Source organism: Apteryx mantelli, chromosome 13, assembly GCF_036417845.1.
Source record: "Apteryx mantelli isolate bAptMan1 chromosome 13, bAptMan1.hap1, whole genome shotgun sequence".
NCBI classification, from domain to species: Eukaryota; Metazoa; Chordata; class Aves; order Apterygiformes; family Apterygidae; genus Apteryx; species Apteryx mantelli.
In genome coordinates this window covers 25,568,907-25,586,574 of record NC_089990.1, presented here as the reverse complement: position 1 = coordinate 25,586,574, position 17,668 = coordinate 25,568,907, and the positions used below count along the sequence as shown (strand labels likewise).

Sequence of the window (17,668 nt, the reverse complement as noted above, 5' to 3'; positions counted from 1 at the left end):
GCTGCAGTCAAAAGTGGGACTGCGGACCTGTTTTGCATGCACAATGTTGTCGTTTCATTGCCCTGCTTGCTTACAAGAATGTCATGTGAAACAGTGTCAAACACTTATAAAAATCAAGCTGTAGGATAACTGATGCTTCAATTTGGTATTATTTGCCCTGGACAAATCCACTCTTACTTTCACTTGCAGGTCCTGCGACACTGTTTCTGTCCCCCTTGGTCAGAAGCCCCTAAAACCAGGTGATATCCCCAAGTTCAGTCATTGTGAATGTTTCTGGTTGTCCTTTGGCTGTGGCCGGCGAGGCCTGGTGGGGCCCCCAGGACATCATGACACATGCTCACAGAGTGCGCAGACCCTGAGGAACTGCTATCCTGCTTCTCCATCCCTTTCACAGCATGGTGCATTCCTGCCCACAGCCGTGACTCAGTGACCACATGGTCAGGCCAGGAAGGGGCCCAAGACTTGTCTCACACTGCTCTGCTCAGTGCATTGCTCTCGGGGCTGGTTCCTTACCCCAGCTTGGCTGTCCAGCTTTAAAGTGACATCTGGGTGGTATGTGGCAATGACAGGTTGCATTTGAGGGTCCTGGCTCATTCAGGTCCTGCAGAAACAAGAACTTACTTCCTACGGCCAGCAGCCTCCCTGGCGTATGGCTTGCTTTGGCCTCCGAGCAGCACCTGGCACAGGAGCCCTTCATGCCCCTGGTGACATCCCAGCACACCTGGGAAAAGAACAGTAGGGACACACGGAAAGCACCAGACGTGCTGTGGGAAATTTGGTGCTTAACAGCCTGTGTTCTCCCAGGCCCTCTCCAGCCACAGATGCACTGCCACATCTCCTGGCTTGACAGAAGGACCTCTTCTTCACTGCCACAGCTCGCTGCTCTCCCTCCTCGAGTGCCTCTGCCTGTCATCCCTCTCCCAGTTCTCAGGTCAGCTTAGGATGTTCTTAACATTAACATTTCCACCTAAGTATAACATTTCCACCACCACTGGCAATTGCCCCAGCTCCAGTCTGGCTCCCTCCATGAGAGCCCTGCTGCAGGCTGGGCTCCCCAGAGTGGACAGTGCAGACAGGGAAGAGGGACAAGGAGATGTATGAAAAGCAGCTGCAGGGCTCATGCCATGAGGACAGTGCCTCTGCAGCCTTCTCACCCTTGAGCCTGTGGGCTGCGATGAGAATTGGCCAGCTCAGCTAGCATCATCCTTGCACCTCTCTGGGACCTTGCCTTATGTATGAGCCCTCCCTTGGGATTAAAGCTGCCCTGTTCCTGCTCTTGCTTCTCCTATCTGCTGCCCGCCATCCTCCCTCCCACAGTTGTGCCAAGCCACAGTCCAGCCTGTGCAAGGGATGAGGAGGGGGAAGCAGGCTCAGGCCCAGTGCGTAGGAGCCTTTGCAAAGTTGGTGTCACAAGCAGTGACAATTAACCCTACAGAGCACCTTCTCTGCCAAGCACCTTCCCAGGTCAGCATCCTGGTCAAGAGATAGCACAAGAAATAGCTCCTGTTCCCCTCTCCATGGAAAGGATGTGTGCAGTGGGGGGCACTGCAGGGTTTCAGGTTGTCAAAAAGCACTGGTGGGGCAGAAAGAAAAATCCCCCCCAGCCCTTCACTTGCACCTGCTAGTGCCTGCTGAGTACCTCTCTGTGCTTGGCAGAAGGAGGTTCAGAAAGGTGTCCCTCTGGAAGTCTGCAAAATTATTTGCCAGACACTTTTCCTCAGGGCAGATGTTCTCATCAGGGTTTGACTGTTTTCAGAAAAGCCTGAACTTACCCAAACTGGAGGCTAATCCAGCCTTCAGGCAATAAGGGTTCACTAGCCCTCCTCATTTTATATAATATATACTTGGTTCCAGCTACACAGTACCAAGGCATGAGAAAGACTTCCCCAAGATCACATTCATGAGACGAGGAAACCACAATCAGGCACCAACAGGAAACACAGAAACAAAGTGAAGACCATCTCTGCCAGTCCTGCACAGCCACAGCTCTGCACCTGGAGGGGGAGGTTATCCCCCTGCCATGGACAGCTGACACAGGATAAAAAATTCACTGTTCTCCAGGGCAGCTAGCTGTACCAGCACCATCCATCCTGGATGGAGCAGCCTTCACCCCCTCCTTCCTCTTTCTCTTCCTCAACCCTCCTCCTCAAGTTAGGACCTGGAGGGTAAGGACTGTGGCTCTGCTTGCCTTAAACTTGTGGGTGCGGGGAAACCTGTCTCAGCTGGGATGAAGCCAGTCAGATCTGATGGCTGTCATTTCCCTCCCATCCTGGAGAGGAAAGCAAGCCAGTCATCTTTCCTGTGAAATGGCCCAAGTTCCAGGAATGGGGCCCTGATGGGGATCAGGCCTGGAGCCATCCTTTCCCATCACCCTGCCATGCACTGCCCCAGCTGGGCTGCTGCCAGCAGAGCTCTGGGATTCCCCACCGGGCCCTAACATACTCCAGGCTCTTTACTTTATCTCCTTGGATATTTTGCAATCAATTCTTGCCAAAAGTCTTTACCCTGGCAGCCCTCAGCTAGCTGCAAAGAGTTGATGGCAGACAGCCAAACTGCCCTGCTTGGCCTCTGTCTTTCCCCACCTCGTTCCTTTTGCTCAAGCACCCTCCTTGTACTGCGTGGTGGACATGGGGAGGAGCTATCTGCTCCCTCCTGGAAGCTGCACTTGTGTCTACAGCAAAAATCAGAGGGATCTCATATGACAGTGCGAGGGAAATGGTGACAAATTCAGGTCAATATGCCATGAGGAGAGAGGGGCTGGAGGTCAGAGCTGGAACATGTTCAGGTCCCCCAGCCCAGCTGTGCACCCAGTGGCCCAGAGGTAGCACTGGCAGCCTCGAGGCACTGCTGGAAGAATGTGGTAGGTGCTGGTGGACACGGCAGGGACACGGCATGGCAAAGCTGTGCTTTCCAGAAGGAGGCAGGTCCCCCTCTCCGAGGGAGCACAGCATGCCCCTGCAGGGAGCCGCAGGGCGCTGGGGTAGCCAGGTACAAGGAGGGGAGGATGGAGAGGTGAAGACCTTCCCCTCCAGGCCAGGCCAGTGAGAGAACTGGAGTGCGAGATGCTTCCTGCCTGTTTCCCGTGGAAAAAAACCCCACTCTCCTAGCACGGAGATTACAACAGCAGTGACGGGTCTGTCTGGGCCACGAGCCCACTGCTTGGAGTCTCCAGGGCAGCGCCTGGACTAGTTTGATAGACTGGAACGGGACCTGTGAATGCATCCAGATAGACTGGTGCTGAGTCATGGCTGGGAGGCCGCTGCAGTTCCCCCCACCCCTCTAGCAGGTCGCTGCGTACACCCCATCGCTCCTCCCCACTTCAAAAGGAAGGAAAGGGCAAGCCACAGCACTCCTCAGGGGAGTGAGTGCAACAGAAGTGTTCAAGACATCTGCCCTCAGAAAGCTTCCCTGCCAGTTCACCCAGGGGCGCTTAGCAGAGAACGGATCAACTCACCCCAGCAGTGAGCAGCCAACGGTTCCCCTGTTCCACCAGGATGGAGAATAAGCAGCAGAGCCCCACAAAGGAGCCTGAGATCGAGCTTTTTGTGAAGGTGAGTTCCCCGAGGCGCGTTTGCTTATTAGCTGTTGCCTATGGGCTCATCCCAGGCGGGCAGGCTGTAGCCTGTCTTTTCCCAAGGCGTCATTAATAGCCAGATGGTTTCAGGCGGTGGAAGTTTGTGAGCGTCTTCATGTTTCAGAGTCTGGAGGAGAGTGCCAAACTAAAGGGTTACTCGCCATGAAAATGGGCTAATCTGCCTGAATTCACCTGCCTGTTCCCAGAGCCTGGGCATGTGGGATGCCCAGAGCCTGGCAGCGAGGGTACCAAAGACACTTTGACTTGGGCAGAGGCAGGGTGTCGTACCCACTCCACTCCCCCTGGGGAGCCTGGTGGCATCCAGCCCTGGATGCTGTGTTAGCTTTTGTGGTGGTCACCTTCCTTTGGGGAACGGTTCTGCTGGTAGTTGTTATAATGAAGGAGTGAGGCAGGAGCACGTGTGCCTCTTGAAACCCAGACAAGACAAGTCTCAACCCAGGAAATGCAAACAGGAGTGCTGAAATGAAGCAGAGCAGCTACTTCAGTTTTTGCTTTGAGCGGGAGTTGTGAAACAGACTCTGGAAAACTTTGGGAGCCTGTGAGTGCTCACATGTGGGCGGATGGGGAGGGATGGGATGGCTTCTTAGGTCAGCCCTAGGGGATTATTCGCTGGAAATGTTTTTTCCTCTGTTAAGCAATTTTTCAAATACTTCCTCTGGAACATTTCAACACTCCTGTTCTAAACATTTGCAGCAAACATGCAGGGAATAGAAAGAGAGGAGCCAAGGCTGACAGCTGAATTCTGCATAAGTGCATATGCAAGCAGTAGTGGCAGAGAGGCTCCGGAACAGGACGTGGCTCCAGGCACGCTGACATGTTGCAAGCAAGTGGGGGAAGAGCATTGCCACTGTGTGCCACCATGTCACGGTGTTAAGGGCAGTTCTCCAAGCAGCCTTTCAACCTCTGGGCAGCAAACCGCTGTGAGCTGTGCAGCCTCCGCTCCTCTTCTACTGAGACAACTCAGTGTCTGAAAGGACCACAGCATCTGTCCAGAAGAGCTGGTTTCCCACTGGTACAGGCGCCTGTGCTGGGTGCAGGTCCATGTTGGCACCACACCCTAGGTCCTTGCTCGCAGAGGGATTAACTGGAAACAAATGTCAGAAAGGATTATCTGTGGCTTAGCAGAAAAAAGTCTCTCCCATCCCCTTGCTGAAGCTGTGGCCCCAAGGATAGTTGCCAGACACTGAGCTTCACCAGGTTGAATCTAGGCAAGTGTATTTTCTTGGTGAATGTAACTCAGGTCTTAAATTCTCTCCCTACAGACTACTTTGTCCCCCAGGATGTCTAGGGCAAAAAGGAAAATGATACACAAGGTTACTGTAATGGCTGCAGAAGATTTAAGGGGGTTTCACAGGGAAGAGAAACAGAAAACAAATCAGCAGCTTAGTCAGGACTTCCCCTTAATCTTAATTTAGCACTGAAAACCCCCTCTGACAAGTTAACAGACAAATTGATGCCATGTCTCATTCTCCTACCCTTCAGGACACAGATTTATTGAAGTCATGTCAGATCCAGAAGGGGCTGAGCAAACAGGCACCCCACTGTGCTATGACGTGTCAGGGGCACCCCACATATCTTCCAGACTTCAGTCTGTCCTCTGAGACACCACTGCTGGTGTCAACGGTGACAGCCATAAATCATGGTTATCCTGGGATGGGTGCTGCCAGCGATCCAGTGCTCGTGTGTGCACACTGGCTGCAAGCATGTACCAGTGCGCAACACCTTCTCGGAGCCTTGCATAGCTTTCAGCAAATGCTAAACTAACTCGGCAAGAATGGGAAGGGTGTGAGGCAGCTCCCTGCATTGCCTTCGGACCTGGGGGTGGCAGTTCCCAAGAGCCTACTAAAAATTTCTTATACTCCCCCCCTTGTCAACTTCAAAGGCTGGGAAGGGCCTGGGGAATTGCTAGCTGGCGTAACCACTGCCCGGCTGCTGTGGCAGGCCTTGCACAGACTTGTCCCGCTGGAGAAAGCCCTGCACTGGTGAAGCCGCAGTCCCGGACATGCCTTTCCCAGGCAGCATGATGCAGCCATCCCATCTGGCAGCAGTCCTCGGGGCAGCGGGCAGGTGAGCATCTCCCTGCCTGGTGCCATCAGGAGGAGCCTCTGTCCCTTACGCTTAGTCCTGTGAGTTTAGCCAATCCAAAGACTGCTTTCCAATTTTCTGGGTGGCCATAGGAATTGTAGGCAGGCCATGGAGGACTGGGTGGGTGTTGAGCGAATCTAGACAGCTCAGCAGTGCCCCAGACACACTTGTTGCCTCCCTCCTCCCACCATGTTTCATGCTGTTTCACCAAGGGAGGAAACATGGGGGCTTCTAAGCAACTTTGGGTGTTTAACATCTTGTACATCCAACTCCCTGCAACAGCACAGAGAGTTAGGGCTAAAAGCCTGCATCTCCCTGGAAAAGTTGTGCTGGCCCAAGCCTCCCCCTCTGTCCCACACATCTGCCCAACTCTAGCTCTCTGGTAGCCTTTATTGTAGAGACCAATGTGGACCAAAATCCCTCATCCCATGCCAGCTACACCTCCATGGCCAGGCATTCAGCAGCCCTCAGTGGCATCACCTCTGTGCCTGGATGTGGATCCAGAGGCATCTGCCCAGCTGTATCCCATAAAGCAGCCCCACACTGGCTTGCCCAGGGAGGAGGGGGTTTGAAAACCCAGAACAGAACTGTTTTTTTCCATCATTGTGCTGTGATGGCTCTGCACTTCCATCCTCCCGAGGAAAGACTGGAGGGCTGGAAGGGAAGCTAGTGAGGAAAGTCAGCCTGGGAGAGCTGCAGGCTTTGCCCTCCCCCAGCCCAGGGTGCAGGCTGCAGCAGGGGAAGAGGCGCTTTCTGGAGAAGGAAGCAAAGAGCAGAGACTTCCCCTCCTTGCCACTTGGGCTTTGCTGGGGAAGGAAAGCACATGGCTACAAGTTTCTCCAAACCTCTTTCCTCTGAGCTCCCTACTTCCTGAAGGCAGCTGGGTGTGCAGTGCCCTCCAGCGCCATGGTGGGGTGTCACTGCTCTCTGGGCTCGCCTGGGCCAAGCCACAGCCCTTTGCCTCTTGGCAGTACCCAAGCACTGGTGGAACTGCCCCCATTTCCTCTCAATAAAGATTTGGCTCTGAGCATCCTAGGATGAGCCTGGCTTAATTTTTTTCTGTGGGGGCTATCCTGGTTTTCCTTTCCTTCTGGTCTAAAATCACCCAACTTTTTTGTTTTTAAAAGACAAGAGGGAAAAACACCCTGAGCTGTTCAGAGGTTGGAGTTACAAGGCAATTACAGAGAGGCCCAAGATGGGTCAGCACAGCCAGCCTGGGCCAGAGCAGCACCATCCCTGGTGAGGGACACCCAGTCCGTCCCTACTGCCCTGTCCATCACTGCCATTCCCCCATGTGCCTTGCACAACTCCACCTGACACAGGGCCACTCACTACATTGGCTCAGCACAGCAGCTCCAGTGCAGTTGACAGGACAATTTGCAATTAAGCCCCTTCACTCCCCAGCCTCATACTGATGGAGGAAAGCGAGGGGGAGCACAACCAGCCGGCTCCCCTCTTCTGCCACCCTGTGCGGCTCTGCCCCAACAAGGGACATCTCAGGGAACAAGAAGAAAGTGAAAAAAATCACAGTCCATTTAGCCGTCAGTCCTCATGCAGGACAGCCACAAAAAGCACCTTTTGAGCTGTTGGTCTTGGAAATGCTTCAAAAGACAGTGTTAGTTTTGGCTTGTAACTGCCATGGATGATGGACTGGGGAAGGGCAGTAAAGATACCCATTGGTATGAGAGCAGGTCAGCCCTTGTGGCTCTTTTCTGATTATCTCCCCTCCAATTCCCCTGCAGGACATTTGATACACCATTTTATCCATTCCAAATCAATTCTCATTTATTAGAAGCTGACATAGGAAGCAGATTAGTGATTTATGACATTTGTGCCAAATTGGTTCCTGGGCAGAAACCACCCAGGAACAACTCTGGTGGACTCACAGCTCCCGCTACGCAGCCCAATGCCCTGGCTTGGTGGCAAGAAGGCCCATGCTCTCAGAGAGCTTTTCTGAGGGCTCTGGGGTGCTGCACTCAGAGCAAGTGATGTCAGGCAGCAAACATCCACAGGCCCCGGAGCACACTGGGGTCAGGGCTCTAAGTGCTGTCAGTGACCCTAGTATGCCATGCAGACTGCATCTTCATAGATTTTCTAATTAATAATCAGCAAGTAGCATCAACAGGCCAAATTCCCTTCCGTGATGGGTCTTAAAAGACAGGAGGAAAAGGGCACAGGAGACATACAGGTGGATTTACTGAATGCATACCCTCAGGCTTGGTTTTATCTGCTGGTCTGACTCGCACATACTCCATTCCTCCCCTTCTTCCTAGCTCCATTTCTATAGACACTATTTGCTCTGGTGACAACCAGCTGCAATGCCATGCATGTGCAGAGGAGGGATGGCTCTTCAGCCCCTACAGGGCCCTCTCTACACCAGTGAAAACACGTTGATGCTCAGGACTCTCACATGAGACCCTCACTTCAGGGTTTATCCCATAGGAAACTTGAGCTAAGGAACATATTGTTTTTTTCTCATGAGCACGATTTCATGACAACTAAGAATAAGAAATACTGGTTAAAAAGCATTTGCATCCTTTTGAAAGGATGACTGCTTTTGGTCTAGTAGAAAAACAAACCATAACCTCCACCTGACCACTTTGAGTGTTAGTGTTTTCTTGTTTTATTCAGTTTACTGTCTTCTTTAGAGTGAGTTTTAGGCCAGTGTAACTGTCCCAGAGGAGCTGAGCATTCTAGTGCCTAAAGGTTTCTAGGGATGTTATTCCTGCTTGCAGCTACTTGACTTCTTTCAATTCCACCAGATCCTCCAAAATCTCATCATTTTCCCGCTTAGCCTCTGAACTTCTGCTTTCCTGCCACTTTTCTGAACAGTCAGAAATCAAGGGTTATCAAGAAGCCATTGGCCACAAGCCATTCCCTCTGCAGTTCATTTGCTGCATGTCCCATGCCAGGAGATGTACCAAACACATGCCTCTCTGCAGGAACAGCATCCCTCCACAAAGGAGCTGAGTGAGCTGTGCTGATCCTCTCTGCAGCACTGGAACTGCCACACAAGCTGGAGGGCTACTGTGCAGATGCAGTTGAGAAACGAGTTTATTCTCTTAAACAAGCTAAGTTTCCTGTGTGCCATTTTTCCTTTCATCTCATGGTGCAGTTCCCTGCTTTGAGCAGCATCTGAACCAGTCTTCACGTGCTTAGGAGGACCTGCCTGGTTTCTCTAGAGCAATTTCCTCATAAGGAGCTTCAGTGCTTTTTGCAAAGACTATTGATATTTTCAGCTACTACTTAGCAAGAAAATTGGCCTGCAAATGTTTTCACCCCATCTACCCCTGCTTTCCCTTGGGATTACTGAATTGGCATCAGATGGGCAAAACCCTGAGGGAACCCTGATGGGACTCAGACAGGTTGTCCAAGCTTCCTGCTCGCCAGTGTCCTCACTGCTGTTTGACCTCATTTTGGAGTTTAAAATACACTGCAGAAAAACAGGTCACAGAACAGCCCCCTGAGATAATGTGCTTGGGTTGCTGAAACATCACAGCCCTGTTGACTTTGTCAATCTAGCAGCAGAGCAAGAGCACAGGTCCCATTTGGCAGATGAGGCTGGCAGTCATGCAGTTCCCAGGCCATGCTCCCCCACCCCTTCTCCTCACAGAGGTGAAGGAAGCTGTTTGTGTGGCTCTTGGCTATCCTCAACCTAGGGAATTTATGCCTGGGCTCTTTAAGCACAAAAGAAAAAGAGTCGGACGCTAACAGCACACAAAAACAAACCACTCTTTTCCTGGCAAGCATGAGCACATTTCCTTTGTGTCCGCCCTCTTGAGTCTGGCCTTCCAGCCAAGTAGACCCTCCCTTCCTCCCCCATCTATTATAATCACCCTCCACCTCCTTCCTCCAGCCTCCTCCTCCTCCCTGCTTTATCTCATATCGCCGGGAAGGATCCTACCCCAGTCATCCTGAGGACAGTCTCCAGCACTTTCCAACGGCAGCAGGACCATAGCTCAGGAAGGGGGGGGTTCCAAAGGCCGAGGCCCCTGGCACGACTGCTAGCTGCAGCTCCAAGGCAGGGCCTGCCTGGGATCAATTTGCAGGGCAGAGCTACTTTAATGGGCTACCTGAAGGGCACACTGACTTGGGCTAGGGCTCAGGCCATGCCCTCTGGATGCCTTCCTCCTGAGATCAGCTCCAGCAACTCTTGGACTCCAAGCAGCCCAGCTTTCTGGGCTGGGGCTTTGCAAAGGCAGAGCCTAGTCAAGAGGGGTTGGCCCCTTTGTCCCGGCGTACTGCATTCATGAACCTGGCACATGCATTCAGGACACAGCAGCCAGGCCCAGAGACACGCATTAGATGGAAGGTAGGCAGGTAGACAGATAGATAGATAAACATAGACTCTGTGATGAAATTCCTGTTGTTGCAAGACCCTGTGCCAGCACCCCAAATCTCAGTCTGCCTAAGTCTCGTCTGCAAACAAAAGGGGGAGGAGAGGTCCTGCGGATCTGGACGGAAGGCCGTAGGGTACTGCAGTGATATAGAGTTACCCTCTCTGAGGGGTTGTTCAGTGTATCCCTGGGATTGCCCCAGGTATGGGGCCTGGATGTTGGGTTAAATCCCTGTTTTTTCTGCTTTCCCTGCAGGCTGGTCTGGATGGAGAAAACATTGGAAATTGCCCCTTCTGTCAGCGTCTCTTCATGGTGCTGTGGCTCAAAGGAGTCAAGTTCAATGTGACCACAGTGGACATGACCAGGTGAGACAACACCACAACACAGCTTTGTGTCACCAGAACCTGTATGGTGAGACAGCCCATGGCTCAGCTCTCCTCTGTCAGTGCTTTCCTCCCTCCCAAAAGCACCCCTGCCAGCATGGGCTGCCCCAGTCCCGCACCCTGCACCTTGCCCTGCACTGAAGCATCACTGCAAGAGGGACAGCAGTGACAATTCCTGCCTCACGTTCCCCTGCCTGCACAGTGACCACACTGCACGGATGCATGCGATGGGCCAACACAGAGCTCTGTCTACATGCAAGTGCACACAAGGACAACAGCTCTGCCCTGCTGGATTTGCCTGCAAGTCCAAGGCACCATCAGGCAGACAGAAGGGCTAGAGAGCACTTCCCAGGCCCGAAAAGCCAGCAGAGCATGCAGAGGGGCATACTCCTGCCCCTGTGCCCTCCCATGTGCCCATCCAGGTCTTGTTCATTTCTCCAGGGAAACTGGCTGGTGCAGAAAGTCTGCAGGCACTGAGTCTACTTATTTTCTTTGTTCCAGGAAACCCGAAGAGCTAAAAGATTTAGCTCCAGGCACCAACCCACCCTTTTTGCTGTTCAACAAGGAGCTGAAAACAGACTTCATTAAGATCGAGGAGTTCCTGGAGCAGACCCTTGGCCCACCCACGTAATTATAACTTACTCCTTCCCCCTTTCAGGGCCTGGAGAGTACTTAGCAGCATCCAGTAGTATTTGGCAGATGGGAAAACCAAGGCAGGGTGGTGGGAGGTGTCTGGAAACCAGCGGGGAGGGGGGAAATCATCTCTTGACCCATCATGCTGATCTGTGGCCACGTTCCTGCATCCTTGTGGGACCTTGCTCTGCAGGGCCAGGGCTTGCAGTGCTGAGGAGCTGCGTGTCTTCCCTGCAGCAGGTTAGGCTGCAAGGAAGCAAGGCAGCCTGTGAGAGAAAACAATGGGAGGAAGTGTACTGTCGGGTCTCTCCATGCAGGCAGAAGGGGAAGGAGCAGGCAAGTGGGGGGATGTTGCTTGCAGGTGTGCAGGCCAATAGCCCCAGGGAGGTGGTGCTGTTGGTTTTGCAGCCATCAACAGCAGCTGGTGTCAAAGGGTAGATGGGGCTGTGGGACCCCTTTTGCCTGCTTTTATCTGCTGCATTCAGCTTAGTCAAAGAAAACACCTCTGCTTGAATGTGGGAGTGCAGCTAGCCCAGAGGGCTGCTGGTGAGGGAATAGTCTCTCTGAGCTGAGGAGAAGAGCTGCAGCCCTGCTGCCGAGTGTAAAATGGAGCTTTCAAATGCATCCTTCACCCGGTTCGTCGGACATGTCTGCCCTTGCAGTGCACCCTGGGACACCTAAGTAACCAAAAGCCCTTCCCTGAGGAAGTCATGCGAGTTTCTGGCTTCCCCAGGCCCCTTTCATTCCAGCATGCATCCTCCAGGCTGGGCCAGAGCTTCTGTGAGCGACCCCAGTCTGCAAACAGAAGTCTGCTCTGGGGCCACTGGCATCCTCTAACCCTGCCCTGGGGTTACTGCAGTATGATTTTCCCATAACAAACACCCAAGAATAGGTTACAGCTCCCAGGGAGGCAACTGCAACCATTTAAAGCTTCACAATACACCCACAACTGGCTGAGTTGCACCTGCATCTGCCAGTACCAATGCCAGGAACCACAGTTCTGGAGATGATGCAGCTGATTATTGTTAAGGACCATGCAGCCAGATCTCTGAGTCTGTTCTTGCCGTACTGACAGAAGCATCTCTTTAAAGGTATCCACACTTGAGCCCCAAATACAAGGAGTCCTTCGATGTTGGTAGTGACATCTTTGCCAAGTTCTCAGCATACATCAAGAACCCACGCAAGGAAGCAAATATCAGTAAGAAACATCGGTTGGGGGTGCAGGGTCCCCCATGTCTGTGAACAGCTCGTGGTTGTGGCTGGGGGGAGCCACGCTGCTGAGGCAGGCTCCTAGTGTACACCAACCCTCAGAGGAAGGGCCCCATGGGGAAGAGGGCTGTCAATCTGCCTTGCTGGGGGAGCAGCACTTTTGTTGGAAAGCATCTTGTTTGCTGACAGGTAAATCCTACTACCAGGCTGGGTTCTTGCTGCCTTGGGCTTGTCGTCTTCCCCAGTGAAGCTGCCCTGGCAAGCGGAAGAACAGGCAGGAAGGATGGAGGCAGTCCTGCTGTTACCTCTGTGCTCCTTGGGGTTAACGACCCCAGCAAATGCAGAGCTATGTGCAGACACTAGCCAGAGGCCAGGACCCCTGGCAGCCTGCCCCGCTGTGGAAAGCACATCCTGGAGGTCAGGTCCTGGAGAGGAGCAAGAGGAGATGCTGTTGTGCTGGTCCCAGCTTTTGACTCCAGTTAGCAGAGCAGAGGTCCAGCAGGTCTAATTATAGTGTGGGGACATGACCAATGCTTAGATGCATGTCATCCTACAGCCCTGCTCCCAGAGTTTGCATTGTGCATTCTCTGCCACCTGGCAGAAGAGGCCCTGGCAAGGGTCCAGCTATGTGTACCACTGGCTTGGCCCAGAGGGCTTCATGCCCATACATGAAATCTGGGAGAGGCTCAGCAACTTGGTCAGAAGGCCTGGCACAGTTATGAGCCTGGCACTGTGCTGGGAGCTGAGGGGAGCCACTGGACCTGGGTGTTGCAGGCTGGCTCTGAGTGTTTTTCTGCCCACCCAGATTTTGAGAAGGCCCTGCTGCGGGAGTTTCACCGCCTGGATCTCTACCTGAACACCCCTCTCCCTGAGGAGATTGACCAGGACAGCATGGAGGACGTCACTGTCTCCAAGAGAAAATTCCTGGATGGAGACCACCTGACACTAGCTGACTGCAACCTCCTGCCCAAACTGCACATCATCAAGGTAATAGCACTGGCTCCACTCCCAGGACCAAAACAGAGGGCACCCACCCCAGGAGGTGGTGATGGGACAGGGTAGAGGGCCTTGGGGTGGTGATGTGATCAGGGGGCCTGGGCCCCCCTATTTGTCCCCCCCAAGCTGGGAAGCAAATCTTTCTCAAGTCTCAGGAGTCTCAGCCTCCCTCTCTCCCCTCTGTTACCTGCCCCCTCCACTCTAGATCGCAGCCAAGAAGTACCGTGACTTTGAGATCCCAGCAGACATGACAGGTGTCTGGCGCTACCTGCACAATGCCTACACCTGCGATGAGTTCAGCCATACGTGCCCAGCGGATGAAGAGATAGAGCGCACATATGCCAGCGTCGCCAAGAAGATGACCTAATGCAGCTGCTGGAAGCATGCCGGCAGCACTGCCTCTGTCCAGACCCCTTATGTCTCCCTAGTCCTGACATAACCAAACCCCGGCTGAGAGATGAACTGGAGGGGGCTTATGGCATTAGCCACCACCTTTTGGAAACAACGCCTTGCTTCACAGCCGCTGCTGTTCCCTCCTCCTCTGCCGGCTGGCTGCAGCCCTGATATGCCATCAGCATGTGTACAGACTGGTCACTACCTGGCTGCAGCTGCAACTACTTCCCTGTCCCCCAAAGACCAATTTCTTTCTGGGTTTGCCAGTATGGCCTGGAACCACACATCATATGAAAATCTGAGCACTAGCCTATTGTATCGGCACCCTTGGTGGAAGAGATGAGATCTCCTAAACAGTCTTGCCAGCTACTGCCGTATCATCCACTGCTGGAACTGCATGAGCATCTAGTGCCCTGCTCTGCCTGGCCCTGGTCTCTATGCCTGCCACTCAAACTGCCAGCCCCACACAGGCACAGCAGACCTGTACAATTAGGAAAAAGCATCCAGGTGTCCAGGGATACCAGCACATCACAGATTCATGGGAGGTGTAGCTGTTTGAATTCACCCAGTCATTCTGCTGTGGAATCTGTAGCTGGTGTCTCTTCCACTAAGGCGTCCATGTTAGATCTGAAGACACCTAGAGGTTCTGCACTCAGTAGTTTATTGCAGTGATTAACTACCCTCACTGCTAAAGACAAAGAATTGCAACGTGCATCTAATTCTCGTTTGGATGTAGGGGCATGTAGATGCTGGGGATGCTTGGCGTGAGAGTGCCAGGACATGCCATGGGTTGGGAAGGAGGTGCATGGAGGCTCTGTAGAGGGATCAGGGCAGAGGGATCTGCTGAGTGTGCTGGGATCTCCTTGCAGACCAGCCTGGTGCAGCCATGGCTCCATGGTGTCAGGGCATTCCCCTTGAGCATACTAGAAGAACTGAAAGCACCTAGGTCCACATGCAACTGGCTGTAAAGTCCCACCTGGCTCCTGTGAGCTAAGAAACCTGTCTCTGTCTCACCTAACACCATGAGAGATGCAGTCAGGTGCAAATCCAACTCTACCACCACATCCCCAGTCCCACGAAAACTGCAGGTGTCTGATTTAGAGAGGTGTAGGGTAGGACATTCATGTGATTTCCACACCCCAGGACCAGTCAGTCTGAGAGAGCAGGCAAAAACTGGTTTGCAAAAGCATTGTTTTTGTAGGAGGTACCTGGGCAGGTTTGGTGCCAGCCCACTGTCCTTGACTCTTTTTTGTCCCTTCCCAACCAGCATCTTTGATGCAAGAGAAATAAAAGTCACTCTGCATGGCCATGACTTCCCATCCTCCCCCATCAGATACCTCCAGCTTCCCAGGGCTCCTGCCAGCACCTATGAATTCAGCCAGCTCTCCGTGGCCTTTTGCAAGTGGGCAAAAAATACTGTAATATGGGTGTAATGGGCTCTGCGGAGACACAGAGATGGCAGAATCACCCTCCAGATCTCACTACCGCTTCCCTCTTTGCACTAAAGGATGTGTCCTTGCAAGCCTGCTTCTGATAGTGCTGGGTTTGGGGACTGGTTTTGTTATTAATGGGTTTTGGTTTGTTTGTTTTTTTTTTTAACTAAGAACAGCAATAAACTTTATTTTAATATTGCTTGTTTGTGTGTTGTCTGCACACAGACCAAGGCTGCAGGGCATGGAGGCAGCTACAGTGGGTAGAGAGAAGGAGGGGTCTTCCCCATGGTGGAAATTCTTTTGGGGTTTAACATAGACAAAGCCATAACCCACAGTGTCTGCCAGCCTGGCACTGCCGAATCACCAGGCTGCACATGGCCCTGAGGTCCCTGCAGCACCTCTGCCCTGCTTGCAGGAGAGACGTTCCCTTCCTGGGGTGCTCATATGCTTCACTGTGATCTATCCACATCCTGCGCACAGCAGCAGGAGGAAACAGGGCCCTACATGATGTGGGGATGGAGCAACCATGGGATGGAGAAAGTCAGGACACAGTGCTCAGCTGCAAGAGGTTTATTCAGTGAGGTGACAGCACTTTGCCTTTCTACACAGTTCCATTTCCTGCACTTGGCTCCTGCTGGTGGCCTGCAAGCCCCTCCAAAAGTGTGATGGCAGCTCTGCCTTGATGTAGCTGCAATTTGCTCCACTGATCACCTGATATGCAGGGCGACAGCCATGTGGCTGTGGGGGCCACCCTGTCCTGGGCTCTGGACCCTCATGGGACTTTTCCCCTTCCCTGTGACACCCCTTCTCTGCTGCAGATCCTCTCCCTTTTCCACCAGAAGGAAATGGAGACCTTTCAAAGCTCTGTGGAAACCAGAGCACACTATTGTGTGGTAGCCAGTCAGGGTCATGTGCAGAGGGGCCAGCTGGTGGCTGTTTGGGTAGAGGTGTCATAGAGCAGGCTGGCAGGCAGGCGGCAGGCAGGGCTCCTCTTGTGTCCCTCATTTGGTGACACAGTATTTCCAGAAGCAAGCTGGAAGGGAAAGGAAAAGACACTGTGCGAGGGGCTGCAACACTGCTTAGTTACAGCAGAAAAGTTTAAATGAAGAGAGATGTCCATCTCTTCTCCTGGACTCCCATTCAGCCTTGCAGTCAGTTCTAAGAGCACAGCCCGGGAGCTGGGTGGCTCTGGCTTAGTCCACACAATGGGCACCCTCCACACCAGGCCATGGTCACCCTCTGCTCCTGAGATGGGCACCCTTCACCACACACCTGACCCCTGACCACCGTGTACCCTTTGCAGGTCAGCTATGCAGAGCAGTTCCTGGTTTGGGGTAAGATGAGAGCAGCCCTCTGTAGCATGGTGACCTCATGCAGCTGGACCCCAGGACTCACTGGGAGCCAGCACTCACCTCTCTTGTTGGGTTGAGGGACCTGGTCTGCCTGGGTAAATCCCTGGCTCTGGAGCTCACTCACTGCCGCTATCTTCCAGAGAACTGTCTTGAAGTCTTCCACCTGCCATGGCAGAGGGTCACACCAGCCCCATCACATGTGTGCAGTGCACATCCAGCAAAACCAGCCCCCAAGTCCCCTCCCCTCCCTATCAGGCTGAGGAGGGAAGCAGTGTGGGCACAAACACTGGCCTCTGAGCAAAGGCAGCCTCCAATTTACAGGTGCATAGGGACAGGGTTTTCTGGGACTTTGTGGGAAGTTGGCTTACAGGACTTCTCTGCCCAGCAGTGTAACCCTTGACCATTCTCCCCAAAGCCAGGGCAGCATCCCCTACTCACCAGGCGGGCAGGGACATCTTCCTGGAGAGCATTTTTATTTCCTGAAAAAACAGATATGTATGAAAAGCCATGAGCATGCAGGGACTGTGAGTCTGGCATGATGGGCAGGAGACAAGGAAACCTGTCTCAGGAGAAGGATAGAAGAAGAGTGGACGTGGCACCAGCATCTACTTCTCTCCATGCTCCCTGGGGCCACCTAACCTGCAGCACTCCTTCATCCTGGATGTAGGCCTCCTCCTTTTCGAGAGCATCCCAGTGACTACCTTTGTCCACACATGTCCCCACGCTAGCCCTGTCTCCTGGTCCAGCTGGTCCTGAGTCCCAGGACTCGTCTTGGCCCTCAACCACTTTCCAGACATGTCTCATTCCTTCCCCCAGTGCAGGCAGAGCTAGATTGAGGTTCCTGGATGGTCAGAGCCCTGCCAAAGGCTTTCTGTCAGCCACAAAGCCAATTGAACTGTCAGCCAGGTTAAAATCTGTCAGCATAAGGTATGGATTGAAGGGGGAGACAGTGACAAGGACAAAGCAGCTCCTTTGGGGTGTGCCTGCTCCTTGGGCAGTGGGACTGAGAGCCTGAACACAGCATTGACTATGGTTCCCAAGAGTGAAAGGTAGGTTGTTAGAGGGGGACTGGGGATCTTTGTCTCCTCATCTGGGAAAGGAATGTTGGCCTGGGCTGGGAGTCAAAATGCTAGCCTGTGAGAAAACTGGGAGCAAGGCTTCTTCTCAGCATGAGAGAATGAATTACTCTGTATTGCCTTCAGTGTGACCTCAATGGGCAGGTGAGGAAGGGTCACCATTAGCTCCTATTATC

At 53.1% G+C, this 17,668-nt stretch overlaps 1 protein-coding gene across 1 annotated transcript; it reads left to right on the top strand.

Annotated features, from left to right (window-relative positions):
* Nucleotides 1-3,303: 3,303 nt before the first annotated feature.
* On the top strand, nucleotides 3,304-15,263 carry CLIC2 (chloride intracellular channel 2). The gene is made up of 6 exons (XM_013958362.2): nucleotides 3,304-3,551; nucleotides 10,273-10,382; nucleotides 10,902-11,027; nucleotides 12,125-12,231; nucleotides 13,048-13,229; nucleotides 13,444-15,263. The coding sequence occupies exons 1-6, from the start codon at nucleotides 3,495-3,497 to the stop codon at nucleotides 13,603-13,605; spliced, it is 744 nt and encodes a 247-aa protein (XP_013813816.1). The 5' UTR covers nucleotides 3,304-3,494; the 3' UTR covers nucleotides 13,606-15,263.
* The last annotated feature ends 2,405 nt before the right edge of the window (nucleotides 15,264-17,668 follow it).